This window comes from Globicephala melas, chromosome 2 (assembly GCF_963455315.2).
Source record: "Globicephala melas chromosome 2, mGloMel1.2, whole genome shotgun sequence".
Taxonomy (NCBI): Eukaryota; Metazoa; Chordata; class Mammalia; order Artiodactyla; family Delphinidae; genus Globicephala; species Globicephala melas.
In genome coordinates, this window is record NC_083315.2 from 63428170 (window position 1) to 63445792 (window position 17623).

General features: G+C 38.2%; 1 protein-coding gene across 4 annotated transcripts in view; it reads right to left on the reverse strand.

The window, feature by feature from the left end:
* LRRC49 (leucine rich repeat containing 49) overlaps positions 1 to 17602 on the reverse strand; it is a 128846-nt gene extending 111244 nt beyond the window's left edge. The window contains exons 1-5 of one of the 4 annotated variants that reach the window (XM_030875087.3): positions 17314 to 17602; positions 16616 to 16672; positions 14320 to 14407; positions 9227 to 9329; positions 7690 to 7893 (exon numbers count right to left, since the gene is read on the reverse strand). In XM_030875087.3, coding sequence (XP_030730947.2) covers positions 7690 to 7893; positions 9227 to 9329; positions 14320 to 14407; positions 16616 to 16672; positions 17314 to 17361 — 500 coding nt within the window. In that variant the 5' untranslated portion in view covers positions 17362 to 17602. Of the gene's footprint in view, positions 1 to 7689; positions 7894 to 9226; positions 9330 to 14319; positions 14408 to 16615; positions 16673 to 17147; positions 17238 to 17309 lie in introns of those variants that run through there. The other 3 variants (XM_030875089.3, XM_030875091.3, XM_030875088.3) reach the window with 3 other exon arrangements.
* Positions 17603 to 17623: the final 21 nt, after the last annotated feature.

The following is a 17623-nucleotide window of genomic DNA, read 5'->3' on the forward strand; positions in this document are numbered from 1 at the left end:
CATTGATTTAATTATAATGTTAAAGATGCAGTCCCATTGGGGAAATGTCCCAAAGTCAGCTTGAAAGTCCTATCTTTAGGAAAGAACAATTCTACTTCTAGGAACTTTAGCACAAAGCACTTATTCAAGGCAATTCCTTTCACCTTAGAATACAGCCTAAATTCCTTACCTCAGTCCTCAAGGCCCTAAACTCTCTGGCTACTGACTCTTCCTCCAGCATATCTCCTACCAAGACTCCAGCGCACCCAGTCACTCTGCTCCAGCCACAGGAGCTTTCTTGCCACCTCTAACTTGACAAATTCATTTCTGCCTGGGGTGTTTACCCTTGCTGTTCCTTCTTGCTTAATGTTCTTCCCCCAGAACTTCACATGGTTGGTTCACTCCTTCACGTTATTCAAGTCTTAGCTCAAATATCTTCTCGAAGCAGCCTTTCCAGATGACCCTATCAAAAAGAGCTGTTGAGGAGACCTTCAAGATGGCGGAGGAGTAAGACGCAGAGATCACCTTCCTCCCCACAGATACACCAGAAATACATATACACGTGGAACAACTGCTACAGAACACCTACTGAACGCTGGCAGAAGACTTCAGACCTACCAAAAGGCAAGAAACTCCCCATGTACCTGGGTAGGGCAAGAGAAAAAGGAATAAACAGAGACAAAAGGATAGGGACGGGACCTGCACCAGTGGGAGGGAGCTGTGAAGGAGGAAAGGATTCCACACACTAGAAGCCCCTTCGCGGGCGGAGACTGCGGGTGGCGGAGGGGGGGAGCTTCGGCGCCGCGGAGGAGAGCGCAGCAACAGGGCTGCGGAGGGCAAAGCAGAGAGATTCCCGCACAGAGGATCAGGGCCAACCAGCACTCACCAGCCTGAGAGGCTAGTCTGCTCACCCGCCGGGGCGGGGTTCGTGCGCCACGGCTAGCTGGGAGGGAGTCCAGGGAAAAGTCTGGACCTGCCGAAGAGGCAAGAGACTTTTTCTTCCCTCTTTGTTTCCTGGTGCGCGATGAGAGGGGATTAAGAGCGCTCCTTAAAGGAGCTCCAGAGACGGGCGCGAGTCGCGGCTAAAAGCGCGGACCCCAGAGACGGGCATGAGACGCTAAGGCTGCTGCTGCCGCCACCACCAAGAAGCCTGTGTGCGAGCACAGGTCACTATCCACACCCCCTTCCGGGGAGGCTGTGCAGCCCGCCACTGCCAGGGTCCCGGGATCCAGGGTCACTCCCGCGAGAGAACGCACGGCGCGCCTCAGGCTGTTGGAACGTCATGCAACGTCACGCCGGCCTCTGGCGCCACAGGCCCGCCCCGCACTCCGTGCCCCTCCCTCCCCCCCGGCCTGAGTGAGCCAGAGTCCCCGAATCAGCGGCTCCTTTAACCCCGTCCTGTCTGAGCGAAGAACAGACGCCCTCTGGTGACCTACGCGCAGAGGCGGGGCCAAATCCAAAGCTGAGCCCTGGGAGCTGTGAAAACAAAGAAGAGAAAGGAAAATGTCTCCCAGCAGCCTCAGAAGCAGCGGATTAAAGCTCCACAATCAACTTCATGTACCCTGCATCTGTGGAATACATGAATACACAACCAATCATCCCAAATTAAGGAGGTGGACTTTGAGAGCAAGATTTATGATTTTTTCCCCTTTTCCTCTTTTTGTGAGTGTGTATGCTTCTGTATGAGATTATGTCTGTATAGCTTTGCTTCCACCATTTGTCCTAGGGTTCCATCCGTTTTTTTTTTTAATTTTTTCTTCTTTTTTTCCTTAATAATTACTTTTTTATTTTAACAACTTTATTATATTTTATCTTAATTTTATTTTATTTTATCTTCTTTCTTTTTTTCTTTCCCTCCTTCCTTCCTCTCTCCCTCCCTCCTTTCTTTCTTTCTACTTCTACTAATTCTTTCTTTCTACTTTTTCTCCCTTTTATTCTGAGCCGTGTGGATGAAAGGCTCTTAGTGCTGCAGCCAGGAGTCAGTGCTGTGCCTCTGAGGTGGGAGAGCCAACTTCAGGACACTGGTCCACAAGAGACCTCCCAGCTCCACATAATATCAAACGGCGAAAATCTCCCAGAGATCTCCACCTCAACACCAGCACCCAGCTTCACTCAACGACCAGCAAGCTACAGTGCTGGACATCCTATGCCAAACAACTAGCAAGACAGGAACACAACCCCACCCATTAGCAGAGAGGCTGCCTAAAATCATAATAAGTCCACAGACACCCCAAAACACACCACCAGACGTGGACCTGCCCACCAGAAAGACAAGATCCAGCCTCATCCACCAGAACACAGGCACTAGTCCCCTCCACCAGGAAGCCTACACAGCCCACTGAACCAACCATAGCCACTGGGGGCAGACACCAAAAACAACGGGAACTACAAACCTGCAGCCTGCAAAAAGGAGACCCCAAACACAGTATAATAAGCAAAATGAGAAGACAGAAAAACACACAGCAGATGAAGGAGCAAGATAAAAACCCACCAGACCTAACAAATGAAGAGGAAAGAGGCAGTCTACCTGAAAAAGAATTCAGAGTAATGATAGTAAAGATGATCCAAAATCTTGGAAATAGAATAGACAAAATGCAAGAAACATTTAACAAGGACCTAGAAGAACTAAAGATGAAACAAACAACGATGAACAACACAATAAATGAAAGTAAAAATACTCTAGATGGGATCAATAGCAGAATAACTGAGGCAGAAGAACAGATAAGTGACCTGGAAGATAAAATAGTGGAAATAACTACTGCAGAGCAGAATAAAGAAAAAAGAATGAAAAGAACTGAGGACAGTCTCAGAGACCTCTGGGACAACATTAAACGCACCTACATATGAATTATAGGGGTTCCAGAAGAAGAAGAGAAAAAAAGGGACTGAGAAAATATTTGAAGAGATTATAGTTGGAAACTTCCCTAATATGGGAAATGAAATAGTTAATCAAGTCCAGGAAGCACAGAGAGTCCCATACAGGATAAATCCAAGGAGAAATACACCAAGACACATATTAATCAAACTATCAAAAGTTAAATACAAAGAAAACATATTAAAAGCAGCAAGGGAAAAACAACAAATAACACAAAAGGGAATCCCCATAAGGTTAACAGCTGATCTTTCAGCAGAAACTCTGCAAGCCAGAAGGGACTGGCAGGACATATTTAAAGTTATGAAGGAGAAAAACCTGCAACCAAGATTACTCTACCCAGCAAGGATCTCATTCAGATTTGATGGAGAAAGTAAAACCTTTACAGACAAGCAAAAGCTGAGAGAGTTCATCACCACCAAACCAGCTTTACAACAACTGCTAAAGGAACTTCTCTAGGCAAGAAACACAAGAGAAGGAAAAGACCTACAATAACAAACCCAAAACATTAAGAAAATGGGAATAGGAACACACATATCGATAATTATCTTAAATGTAAATGGACTAAATGCTCCCACCAAAAGACACAGATTGGCTGAATGGATACAAAAACAAGACCCATATATTTGCTGTCTACAAGAGACCCACTTCAGACCTAGGGACACATACAGACTGAAAGTAAGGGGATGGAAAAAGATATTTCACACAAATGGAAAACAAAAGAAAGCTGGAGTAGCAATTCTCATATCAGACAAAATATACTTTAAAATAAAGACTATTAGAAGAGACAAAGAAGGACACTACATAATGATCAAGGGATCGATCCAAGAAGAAGATATAACAATTGTAAATATTTATGCACCCAACATAGGAGCACCTCAATACATAAGGCAAATACTAACAGCCATAAAAGGGGAAATCGACAGGAACACAATCATAGTAGGGAACTTTAACACCCCACTTTCACCAATGGACAGATCATCCAAAATGAAAATAAATAAGGAAACACAAGCTTTAAATGATACATTAAACAAGATGGACTTAATTGATATTTATAGGATATTCCATCCAAAAACAACAGAATACACATTTTTCTCAAGTGCTCATGGAACATTCTCCAGGATAGATCATATCTTGGGTCACAAGTCAAGCCTTGGTAAATTTAAGAAAATTGAAATTGTATCAAGTATCTTTTCCGACCACAATGCTATGAGACTAGATATCAATTACAGGAAAAGATCTGTAAAAAATACAAACACATGGAGGCTAAACAATACACTACTTAATAATGAAGTGATCACTGAAGAAATCAAAGAGGAAATCAAAAAATACCTAGAAACAAATGACAATGGAAACACGACAACCCAAGGTCTATGGGATGCAGCAAAAGCATTTCTAAGAGGGAAGTTTATAGCAATACAATCCTACCTTAAGAAACAGGAAACATCTCGAATAAACAACCTAACCTTGAACCTAAAGCAATTAGAGAAAGAAGAACAAAAAAACCCTAAGGTTAGCAGAAGGAAAGAAATCATAAAGATCAGATCAGAAATAAATGAAAAAGAAATGAAGGAAACGATAGCAAAGATCAATAAAACTAAAAGCTGGTTCTTTGAGAAGATAAACAAAATTGATGAACCATTAGCCAGACTCATCAAGAAAAAAAGGGAGAAGACTCAAATCAATAGAATTAGAAATGAAAAAGGAGAAGTAACAACTGACACTGCAGAAATACAAAAGATCATGAGAGATTACTACAAGCAACTCTATGCCAATAAAATGGACAACCTAGAAGAAATGGACAAATTCTTAGAAATGCACAACCTGCCAAGACTGAATCAGGAAGAAATAGAAAATATGAACAGACCAATCACAAGCACTGAAATTGAAACTGTGATTAAAAATCTTCCAACAAACAGAAGCCCAGGACCAGATAGCTTCACAGGCGAATTCTATCAAACATTTAGAGAAGAGCTAACACCCATCCTTCTCAAACTATTCCAACATACAGCAGCGGGAGGAACACTCCCAAATTCATTCTACGAGGCCACCATCACCCTGATACCAAAACCAGACAAGGATGTCACAAAGAAAGAAAACTACAGGCCAATATCACTGATGAACACAAATGCAAAAATCCTCAACAAAATGCTAGCAAACAGAATCCAACAGCACATTAAATGGATTATACACCATGATCAAGTGGGGTTTATCCCAGGAATGCAAGGATTCTTCAATATATGCAAATCAATCAACGTGATACAGCCAACATCGTCATCAATGGTGAAAAACTGAAAGCATTTCCTCTAAAATCAGGAACAAGACAAGGTTGCCCACTCTCACCACTCTTATTCAACATAGTTTTGGAAGTTTTAGCCACAGCGATCAGAGCAGAAAAAGAAATAAAAGGAATACAAATCGGAAAAGAAGAAGTAAAACTGTCACTGTTTGCAGATGACATGATACTGTACGTAGAGAATCCTAAACACACTACCAGAAAACTACTAGAGCTAATCAATGAATTTGGTAAAGTAGCAGGATACAAAATTAATGCACAGAAATCTCTGGCATTCCTATACACTAATGATGAAAAATCTGAACGTGAAATCAAGAAAACACTCCCATTTACCACTGCGACAAAAAGAATAAAATATCTAGGAATAAACCTACCTAAGGAGACAAAAGACCTGTATGCAGAAAACTATAAGACACTGATGAAAGAAATTAAAGATGATACAAATAGATGGAGAGATATACCATGTTCTTGGATTGTAAGAATCAACATTGTGAAAATGACTCTACTACCCAAAGCAGTCTACCGATTCAATGCAATCCCTATCAAACTACCACTGGCATTTTTCACAGAACTAGAACCAAAAATTTCACAATTTGTATGGAAACACAAAAGACCCCGAATAGCCAAAGCAATCTTGAAAATGAAAAACGGAGCTGGAGGAATCAGGCTCCCTGACTTCAGACTGTACTACAAAGCTGCAGTAATCAAGACAGTATGGTACTGGCACAAAAACAGAAAGATAGATCAATGGAACAGGATAGAAAGCCCAGAGATAAACCCACGCACATATGGTCACCTTATCTTTGATAAAGGAAGCAGGAATGTACAGTGGAGAAAGGACATCCTCTTCAATAAGTGGTGCTGGGAAAACTGGACAGGTACATGTAAAAGTATGAGATTAGATCACTCCCTAACACCATACACAAATATAAGCTCAAAATGGGTTAAAGACCTAAATGTAAGGCCAGAAACTATAAAACTCTTAGAGGAAAACATAGGCAGAACACTCTCTGACATCAATCACAGCAAGATCCTTTTTGGCCCACCTCCTAGAGAAATGGAAATAAAAACAAAAATAAACAAATGGGGCCTAATGAAAGTTAAAAGCTTTTGCACAGCAAAGGAAACCATAAACAAGACCAAAGACAACCCTCAGAATGGGAGAAAATATTTGCAAATGAAGTAACTGACAAAGGATTAATCTCCAAAATTTATAAGCAGCTCATGCAGTTCAATATCAAAAAAACAAACAACCCAATCCAAAAATGGGCAGAAGACCTAAATAGACATTTCTCCAAAGAAGATATACAGACTGCCAACAAACACATGAAAGAATGCTCAATATCATTAATCATTAGAGAAATGCAAATCAAAACTACAGTGAGATATCATCTCACACCAGTCAGAATGGCCATCATCAAAAAATCTAGAAACAATAAATGCTGGAGAGGGTGTGGAGAAAAGGGAACCCTCTTGCACTGTTGGTGGGAATGTAACTTGATATAGCCACTGTGGAGAACAGTATGGAGGTTCCTTAAAAAAATACAAATAGAACTACCATATGAGTGAGCAATCCCACTACTGGGCATATACCCTGAGAAAACCATAATTCAAAAAGAGTCATGTACCAAAATGTTCATTGCAGCTCTATTTACAATAGCCAGGACATGGAAAGAACCTAAGTGCCCATCATCGGATGAATGGATAAAGAAGATGTGGCACATATATACAATGGAATATTACTCAGCCATAAAAAGAAACGAAATTGAGCTATTTGTAATGAGGTGGATAGACCTAGAGTCTGTCATACAGAGTGAAGTAAGTCAGAAAGAGAAAGACAAATACCATATGCTAACACATATATATGGAATTTAAGAAAACAAAAATATCATGAAGAACCTAGGGGTAAGACAGGAATAAAGACACACACCTACTGGAGAATGGACTTGAGGATATGGGGAGGGGGAGGGGTGAGCTGTGACAGGTGAGAGAGTGGCATGGACATGTGTACACTACCAAACGTAAAATAGATAGCTAGTGGGAAGCAGCCGCACAGCACAGGGAGATCAGCTCGGTGCTTTGTGACCGCCTGGAGGGGTGGGATAGGGAGGGTGGGAGGAAGGGAGATGCAAGAGGGAAGAGATATGGGAGCATATGTATATGAATAACTGATTCACTTTGTTATAAAGCAGAAACTAACACACCATTGTAAAGCAATTATACTCCAATAAAAAAATAAATTAAAAAATAAAACAAACATAAAGGCCAAAGTCTGCTATTTACTTCCGCATAAGTTATGGCACTGTAAAGCAATAGAAATAATAAAATATACACTTAATAAATGTTACTTGGTTTGAATAATTGTCAGACTGAATCTCATAAAACAAATTATGACTGAATCTAAATCCATTTAAGTAATCTTTCAAAAATTTTAGTCTATTAGTTTCTTAAGTATTATTCAATTTTGAGTTGCCATCTAAACACCATAGGATTCAATGTTCGTCCTAAGTATAACAAACAAAAACTGATCTGCAAAGATTACCTGTTTTTCCCCAACAGAAGGACACGGAGGGATCTCAGAGTAGAAAGCCCACTAATTTCTTCTATCTGGTTATCATATAAATCCAAGAATATTAGCCTCTGCAGATTAGAAATATTTTGGATCCGAGTTATAAAATTGTGTTGAAAGTTCAACAGACGAAGGTGTTCTTCCCCATCGATGATAGGACATACAGTCAGCTTTTGCCTAGAAAACATTTTTTAAAGTTAATAAGGTTCTGATTTAGCAGTCCACCTCCTCTTACAAATACTAATAGTAGTATCTTCATGCTCCCATGTTGTGAGGAGAAAAAGATAAATAGAACCACTTCTTGCCTCCATGAACTAAGCATTGTAGATCTAAGTGTAATTCACTCATATAAAAGCCAGTATACTTTGGCCAGGGTAATTATTAAAATTAAGTCTCATTCTAATTGCATTAAAAAAACTCCAACATTAATTATTTCACGTAAAATTAACTTAACATCATCAAATACTCAATGTAATTGCCTTCTGCAGTAGAGGTTGAGATGATTCAAAGAACCATGTCACATAACCAGAGAAGTGCATTTGCCATCAATCCACTGCTCAGGCATTGCTAAGCTAGGAAGTTTGGTTAACCATTTGCTATCAGATATGCACTGCTAAGCTAAAGGTATGCACAGCAGAGATAGTTTCCCTGCTGGTTATAGTGCTAAGGTAAGGCTGAAATCCTTCATCCACCATTCTACTGCTGATACTTTCCTAGATTTAAAGATGGGGATCAAGTCCTAAACATACTTATGCATTCAGAATTTTTTGAGAGTTTATTTTGTCCCAGGTTCTGTTCTAGGTGCTGGAAATACAGAACTAAATGCTCCCAGTGTCTGTGGAGCTTATATTCTAGTGGGAGGAGACAAACAATAAACTTAATAAGTTAAATATTTAATATGTTAGAGGGTGATAAGTGCTAAGAAGGAAAATAAAGCAGAGAAAGGGGCTGGGGACAGTCAGGGTTGAAGGAGTTACAGCTTTGGAGAGGGTGGCCAGGGAAGGCTATCCCTAGGTGACGACACTTGAGTAAAGATCTGAAGGAGGTAAAGACAGTGAGTCTATAGATATGTGGTGGAACAGCATTCCAGGCAGAGAGAACAGCAAATGCAAAAGGCCTGAGGTTTAAGCATGCTTGGTGTATTCAAGGAGCAACAAGGAGGCAGGTATGGCTGTAGCAGGGTGAGTGAAGGAGAGATTAGGAGGCTGTGAGCCAGTGAGGTAAAAGGGAACTCAACTGGATAGGGCAGAGAAGCCCATGTGAGGACTATATTTTGAAGTTTTACCTATAGTACTGTTTTAGAGTATAGTCAAGCTCTTTTACATTATATAGATATAAAATTTCTCCACATACCCTTGGAAGGATAAATTTAAAAGCTGGTAACAGTGATTATACCTAGGTAGGAGAACTAAATAGCAGGAAAATAAGAGGAGGGAGAGAGACTTTTTTACCTTTCAAATCTTGTACCATGTCTATAAATTATCTAGTCAAAAAAGTAAGTTGTCCTCACCTTTCTAGGGTCAACCTGTCTGAGTAAAGAATTTTCTCTTCAGAAGAACGTTGGAGAATGGGAAATGATGGCATTGATGAGCTCACCAAATTAATATGATCACCTATTGAAAATGATATACAAATTACTTGATTAAGAAAAACCTTTAAAATCTTGAAACTAAAGTCACCTTATATTTGGAAAACTCTGGCACCTACAAATATCCTTTTTAGAAAATACAGCTTCCATAGCTCTCCATATTTGAAATTAGTTACTAAACTTGAGCTCGTTTCTTTCCTCCTCAAACGAAAACTATGTGTTCTGTGTATACCAAATAATTTTTCTCTTGCCTTATAGATTGGTTGAAAGTATAGAACTACGCTAGTGCTATCTTTATCCCCTTTATAACCTGACTCCTAATACTAAATTTTAACTCTCTTATAACTGAGATGATAGTCCCTCATTACCAGATACATTTGGGCCAGCACTATGACAGCCCAGCCGGATTCTGGACTTTGAAGGTGTCTGAATGGAAGAATCTCCAAATGCTGATAAGGAGCCCATGGTAGTTTTCATTTTCAGCCCACATAATTCTGTCACATTTGTTGTGGATGAGATGTAGGATGATTTATTACGAGGTGAAGGGCTTATTACTCTTCCATCTCGTTCAAAATATCAAAAAATTTATCACAAAGCTACACAATACATGACTTTGCTACAGGAAATACAGAGAAAGTAGTTTTGGATAACAAATGTAAACCTCACATCATCCATTTTTCTTTGTATGTTCAACTACTATTGGTAGAGAATATTGCAGAGACCAAAGTGGATGTCAATAAATCTTGTACACTTGTAGTTAGGCTTGTAGTTAGGGTCCACAAGGTATGTGACACCCCTATGAGGTTTATAGGTTGTTGGTTAGATATTGCCCCTAACATTAGGTAGCTTTCAATCTAGTGGACAAACATATATGAAATTAATAAACTGTACAGAAAAACATACACAAAATGCAGAATAAAAAAACAATATCTATTTATAATTTCACACATAAATGTGTCTGGTTATTTTTTACTTAAAGAAGATGGTCACAGATGAGTTTTGGGGGAGGTGCATATTAAGATACATTCTAAAGACCTAGAAGAATGTAGAATAGTTAATAAAAGATGCTGGGAAGTTCCAGAAATGAAGTAAGACTTGAGCAATGGGTCAAAGGTACCAGTTTGAACACCAGAAGAAATCAACTCTATTTCCTTCTACAAAGAGAAAATTTCCTAAAAGCGGCAATCGATGCTGATGGGAGTGATAAGCAGTAAAAGAGAACTTAAGGTACCACAGAATTCTACTGCTTAAACTGACCAATAAAGCAAAAAGATGAACCCAAATATAGGAAGCTAACACATTCTTTGGGTAGCCATCTTAAAATCGAGTTCCATATATATCATACTAAAGAAATGTAAAGCAGTGGTATTTGCTAACTTCTCCAGGTATGCAAGATATAAACAAAAGTATCACATACCTCACTTCTTGAACAAAATAATCAGTGCTCACATCCCACTTTTCTGAATATCATGAAATATCAGATAACTAATAATGATGTTCTAGAGTACAAGCATTCAGAATTGAGATCATGTTCATAAATGAACTGGTCTTGTGACATGACCAGTTGCTAACAAGGTACCCAAGCAACCACGAGTCAGTAAACTGATTTGGAAATCAAAAATTGGATGGTTAAAAGAACAAAAACCAGTGTAAGGATTAACTGATTAAGGATTATCTGGTCAGCTAAATATGATAAAGGAAAAACTTGAAACAATAGACAATAGACAACCTTGATTTCCCTTGTTAGCATCAGAATTAGGTTTTAAAAATTATTTTGTTAAGGCTTCAAGCCATTCCTCAATTTAGAAGGCAGATTTAAATTTAATAAGACTTGGGATATAGAGGCAATAATCAAGGAGTCAATTTCACTTACTTCAGTGAATAAAGGAATTTCATCCTCACACTTTTCAGCTCTTATCATACACAGAAGTCAAAATCACTATCTGCATGATGAGCTTACTATCACGATCAGTATGACATACATCATACAATAAATAGCAGGATATGAGAATGATTAGATAGAAAGGCCTTAAAATCCACAAACAAGATACTCTAAATCAGGGGTCCCCAACCCTCAATTGTTAGGAACTGGGCCCCACAGCAGGAGGTGAGCAGTGGGCAAGAGAGCAAAGCTTGCATTACCATGTGAACCACTGCTTCCGTTACCACCTGAATCATGCCCCCACCCCCGACCTCAACCGTGGAAAAACTGTCTTCCACAAAACTGGTCCCTGGTGCCGAAAAGGTTGGGGAGCGCTGCTCTAAATGACTGGGAACCAGAGTGACCTGCAATTGAAACATTCACATATTTATGTGGATATATAAACACCCACATATATATACAAATATGTGTGTATCAAACACCCACATTATATGTGGAATGTTTCATCCTGCATATAAACTGCGATACTATGTGGCAAAATTTTAATGGAAGCATTTCCTGTTATTGGTGATTTCATATATCACTATTTAATTCACCAGATATATAGCTTTTGTCTTCCCAATTAAATTTATAAGCTCCTTGAGAAACGGAGTTCATTTTACATTCTTTATATTCTTTGTAGAATCTAAATTCACTAGGCAATCAGTAAATTAACTAACTGATTTTCCATTATTAAGAGTAAATCAGAAATCCATTTTACATATATTATTTCTGTTAAAAAAAAAATCATATATTCTTGCATTTTAGTATAAAAATGCTGAATGAATTCTTTCATAATTAGGATCTCAAAGTGTTTAGAGGCATAATGGTCTATGTTTGGTAAGAGTCTTCACTGCACGGCACCCTAGATACATGGATGGATGGATGGGTGAGTGGATGGACGGAAAGATGGATGGAGAGATGAGCAGTGGGATGGACAGATGGCTGGCTGGCTGGATGGATAATACAGTACACGGTCATATATGTGTCCACTCAGCCTTACCTTTGAGATTGTTTTAGTAACCAAAATCCTGTTTCTATATTTTTCACGATTTATCATGACCTTAGGAGTCAAGCACTGCCTCTTCCTCTCTATATACATATTTTAGAATTCTTAATTAAGGGATTTAATCAATTAAGGTCTGGTTAACTGAGATTTTACTGTATAGCAGTCCCTGGCTCTGACAAAATCTCAAGGATACAGGGTTTAACACTTAACATTAATATAAAAAGCCTAAAAAAATCACATACCAAGTTTTAGACTAAGTAGCCTAACTAAAACATAGAGTTTCTTTACTTTGGACTGAGAGTACCACTGGTTAATTTATGGTGACAGGTGATTATATATGTCCAATTAATTTTGAAAAATAGAAAAAATAAGGATGAGATGAAATTAATTATAATAATTGGGTATCAGAATGCAGTCTACTAGATAGAGATTCCTCAACTTTTCCTGATAAACTGCTACTTATAATTTTTCCAAAGTTTTGTGCCTTTTGAAGAAGAACAGTGGGTACAAAAGTCAAGAAAACAGCTACACACTGTGTGGCCTTCCTTGCATGAAACTGACTGGAACTATGAAGGAGGCACATTTGGAAACAATCAGGTACAAATGTCACAGAGAATGAGTTTGAATAAAATCTTTTAATGTAAAAAATAGGTTTATTTCTCCCTAAAGAATTAATCTGTATTTTATGGGTCATTATTTATGTACAAGAGTTTATTTATCTTTCAGGTTCACAAAATTCAGTGCCGCCATACTATTTCCTCATTAGCAAATATCTAGCAATACTTTAACACTTAAATAAACTTACCTAGCCAGACATACACAAATCTGTCTACCAACTTCCTCCTCTAACTCAAGAATACCTTGGGAAAAGTATTTAAGTTTTAGAAAACAAATTCAAGATTTATTATCAAAAATGTGAAGGAAATTCACAAAACAAACATAAAAAAAATTCCTACTTGAGAATTTTCAGGTTCACATCTATAGCTCTGTGCCTAATACAGTGTCTGGCACACAGTACACACTCAGTAGATGCGTACTGAATCGAACCAAAAAAGGCAAGACACATGCTTCTTACACTGTGGAACAGCAGTTAGGTTGATGTCATGTCCAGCAATTGACCAAGACAAGAGTGTAGGATATAGGAAAAAGAAAAGTCATGTCAGATTAAATGGGCCCAAGAGGAAAGTCCAGAAGTTACAAAACAAAAAAAGAAAACTAATAAAATATTCAGAATCACCACATGTTCATGCAGTAGTGAGATAAACAATCTAGAGAGGCCTATACTGATCAGCCCTCTCATATAAACTCCTAGGAGATGGGGACAGTACTGTATGTAAGGATTCTGTAGTGCTTAACACTAGCACATTACAGATAGCTAACAGTTGTTGGCAACCAAGTAACAACTCAAATCTTCCAAAGAAAATTTCTCCTTGAATTGCAAAATACATTTCAGAAATATAACCAGATCATATGAGGCTGTGTTTCAAAAGGTGGTCCACAAACCACATCCATCAGAATCACTTGAGGCGTTACTAAAACGCACATTTCCAAATCCCACCCAAGGCCTGCAAAATCAGAATGCGGACGGGCACAAGGGAAGGGAAGCACTAAGAATCTGCATTTCTAACAAGATCTTGGGGGATGCACACAAAAGTTTAAGGCCTTTGATATAAAATATCTATAATTATATGCGCTAGTAAGGGAAAGACGTAGCTTCTTTTCTACTCCTGACTTTCCATTCTTTCCACTGTTTCCTTATTCCTTAAAGATCTGTGTTCCCATACTCCTACCCTCACTAATTAGCTATTTTCCTAGTTCTAAGACATTATCTGGAAGATTCCTTCCCATTCTCTTGTGCAGAACCCACCCCAAACTAAAACACAACAGCTTTTCCTGTATTAGAAATAATCTACTATGCTGTGTATATAAAATCAATTCTGATTTAAACAAATTCCCAATCAATTTGGTAACCAATGAATGATGTCATTTTTAATTCAAGTCTCTTTGGATCTAGAAATTCAACATTATTAAACAATATTACTTAAAGAAGATAAACCATATCTAATCTCTGCTCTCTGACAATACCTTGCCTACTTGAGTAGTTTCTTTCAAGATCATGTTGTAAGAGTCGACCAGGGAATGATGGCGTTTCTTTATTTAGCTTGAATTCAACCTAAAAAACATTATTTAAGAAAAAAAATTTTTTGGAGAAAGTAATGAATATAATTATAAAATAACATAAAATAACCAATATATGTTACAACATAGATGAACCTTGAAAACATCATGCTAAGCGAAGAAAGCCAGGCACAAAATGTTACATATTATGTGATTCCATTTATGAAATACTGAGAATAGAAAAATCTATAGAGACAGAGGCAGATTTGTGGCTTCCAAGAGGGTTGGGAAGGCGGAATGAAAGACTGCTTAATGGTATAGGGACTCCCTTTTGGGTGATAAAAACTGAAACTAGAGAGTGGTGATGGTTGCACAACATTGTGAATGTATTTAATACCACTGATTTGTACAATTTAAAATGGTTAAAGTGGTAAATTTTATGTGATGTGTATTTTACCACACACACACACACACACACACACATCAGAGTCAGTCTCATGAGGTCAGATGAAACCAGGCTCCAGTCTGAGCTACTTGCAATTCCTCCATACTCTCACCACAATTCAGTGATTACAAGAATCATTTTTTCAAAAGGAAAAGCAAAAAACATACAATAGAAACTAAATTCTGTTAAAAAATATCACAATGTTCTTATCATTAGAACTCCTTTAACAGTCCAGTTATAACATAATAAAATTATATATCTAAACCTTCTAAGAAGGGTTTTCTCTAAATTTATTTTAAATTATTTGATAGGAGGACTGAGAAAAACAAAACCAAAACAACCTCTCATGATTAGCTATCAAAACCCCTAAATACATATCATAAAAGAATTATGATGTTTCTCATGCTACTATAAAAATTATAATAGCATTTACATTATATCCTTATGCATTATATGAGCTAAGGTATTTTCTCAGAATACATGTCCACACGAGAAAATGAATGGTTTGGAAAGAATCTGGATGAGGCACATAGTTCCTAGAAACATCCTATGTATAATAGTGGAATAGGATTTGTCTAATGAAATCAATCAGCAAAGCTTTGGAAGGAATCCATTAGGTCCAATTACAATAAAGAATATTTTCAATTAATCTAGCTAACTACTATTTATTCAAGATAATCAAATGGCCTATTTTCCAAGTGTTTATTTCCAGATACATAATGTAATCCACAGCTGCCTCCTTGACCAATGGCGTCCTTCCATCCACCTTCCTCACGCCCCTCCTTAGCCTTCTCAGGTTTTTATCTGTAAATTCCGCCCTTCACTTCAGAGTTCCTTCAGTGACGCCTATTTAGCAACTTTTTGGGAAAAACCTGAGTTGTGCCAGTTGGAGGTGTCCAAATTGGTCAAAGAAGGAAAATTTGTGTTGTGTCTTGAAACACAGTTATGTGGGAGGTGGGTGAGTATATCTGAGAGCTGAGGTTGGGGCTGGGGGGGAGAACACGAGTATCTCAGAGATCAAATCAAAAGCCAGAAGTTATGGAAATGCCAGGGAGAATATGGGCAAACTGGGGAAAAGAACCTCATGTTCAAATCTTAACTTCTAAATAGCATTTGGCCTAATATATTTCCACTGCTAATCAGTTTTTTTCTGCAATGTTAGATATGTGCCCCCAAATTATCACATTTTATCTATTATAAGATTCCATCAGTAGTAAGACATGCCATCATTTTACCCACTACTAAGAAGGAAAAACTTTCCCAATTAAACAATGATGTACCATCAGTTTTAAGAAGGGTCCTGATTTAAGAAATGTTTAGATGTCAAAAAAACCCCACCTTACCTCTTGTAATGGATGAAATAAGATTCAGTTTTTAAAAGAGGTGGGTTTTCATTTTTGGCTTTGTTTTGTTTGATTTTTTTAATTGATGTATAGTTGATTTATAATATTATATTAGTTTCAAGTGTACGACATTGAGATTCAGTGCTTTTACAGATTATACTCCATTAAAAGTTATAACAAAACAGTGGTTATAGTTCCCTGAGGTATACAATATATCCTTCTTGCTTATCTATTTTATACATAGTAGTTTGTATTTCTTAATCCTATACCCCTAATTTGCCCCTCCCCCTTCCTTCTCTTCTTTGGTAACCACTAGTTGGCTTTGTGTAGGCAGAAAATAAAAATTACCTTTAGATTAGTGACCAAAGTAAATATACTTAAATTTTCCAATTTAGACTGCTCTTTAAATCATGCTATTTTGCAGAATATAAAACAATTTATATTCAATTTAAATACAAATCTGCTTAAATCTTACTTTGTTTTTTTCAGGAAGCGATGATGTTTGAATTACCAGATGAAGCCCACAGTTCACCTACAATGTAAAAATTAAACCATAAAATATGCTCTTAACTTATACACACACACACCTCCCCAAAATAGTACACCAAGATATAACAAAAAATTAGAATAAAACAGAATGCTCCCTTTTTGCTTGTTTCTGGTAAATTATCATGTTCTGGGGACCTGCTGAAAACAATAAAATCACAACTAAGAATTAAAAGGTTTCACTGTGATTTATCTTCCAAAATGTCTGCAGCAATTTAACCCTCTACTTAGCACCTAAAGCTTTTGACACTTGCTATTTCAGGTCTAAGTAAATAGCTCAGTGAGACAGGTGAAGGAGGTGGCGGTGCCAGTTAATATTTTCTTAATTAAAAAAAAAAAAGGAATTGACCGGTTAAAGGAATTTAAATGAAGCTTAGCCTTTCACAGCAGACCAGCTCCACCTTCTGGGAAGCCCAGATTCTGGACAAGACTTTAAATACCCATCACACAATATTAAATACCCTCCAAGTGCCTTGGTCCAGTCCAGGAATCTCAAGCCTCGGTCAAACAATAGCTTGCGTAGATTCAGAGGTGCTGGTCCCAATAATACAGCCCATCACCTAGGACAAAGACTCCAGTCAGAAAGGACGCTACTAATGGGAAGAAATAGTAGGAGACCCAACCTACGTTGCTCGCAGCCCGGCCAGAAACAGAGCGGTATTTCCCAGGAATCATGGCAGGAGACAGTCCAAGAAGATCAGTTAGATCTGCCTTAGAAGTGACGCTACAGCACGGATTCAGAGAGAGCGAAAGGGGTCATCTCCCAGGCAACCCGCTCAGGAGTTACCATGGAAACTACCATTTCCGGTCTGGTCCTCCACCAAAGCGCTGGCCGATGCCCTCGTTAGAGCCTCTGATTATATTTGGGGGGCCCAAAACGTCAGCACTTCCTAGTTCTATTTTCCTGGCCTCATAAAAACAGAGCGGGAGTGTGGAG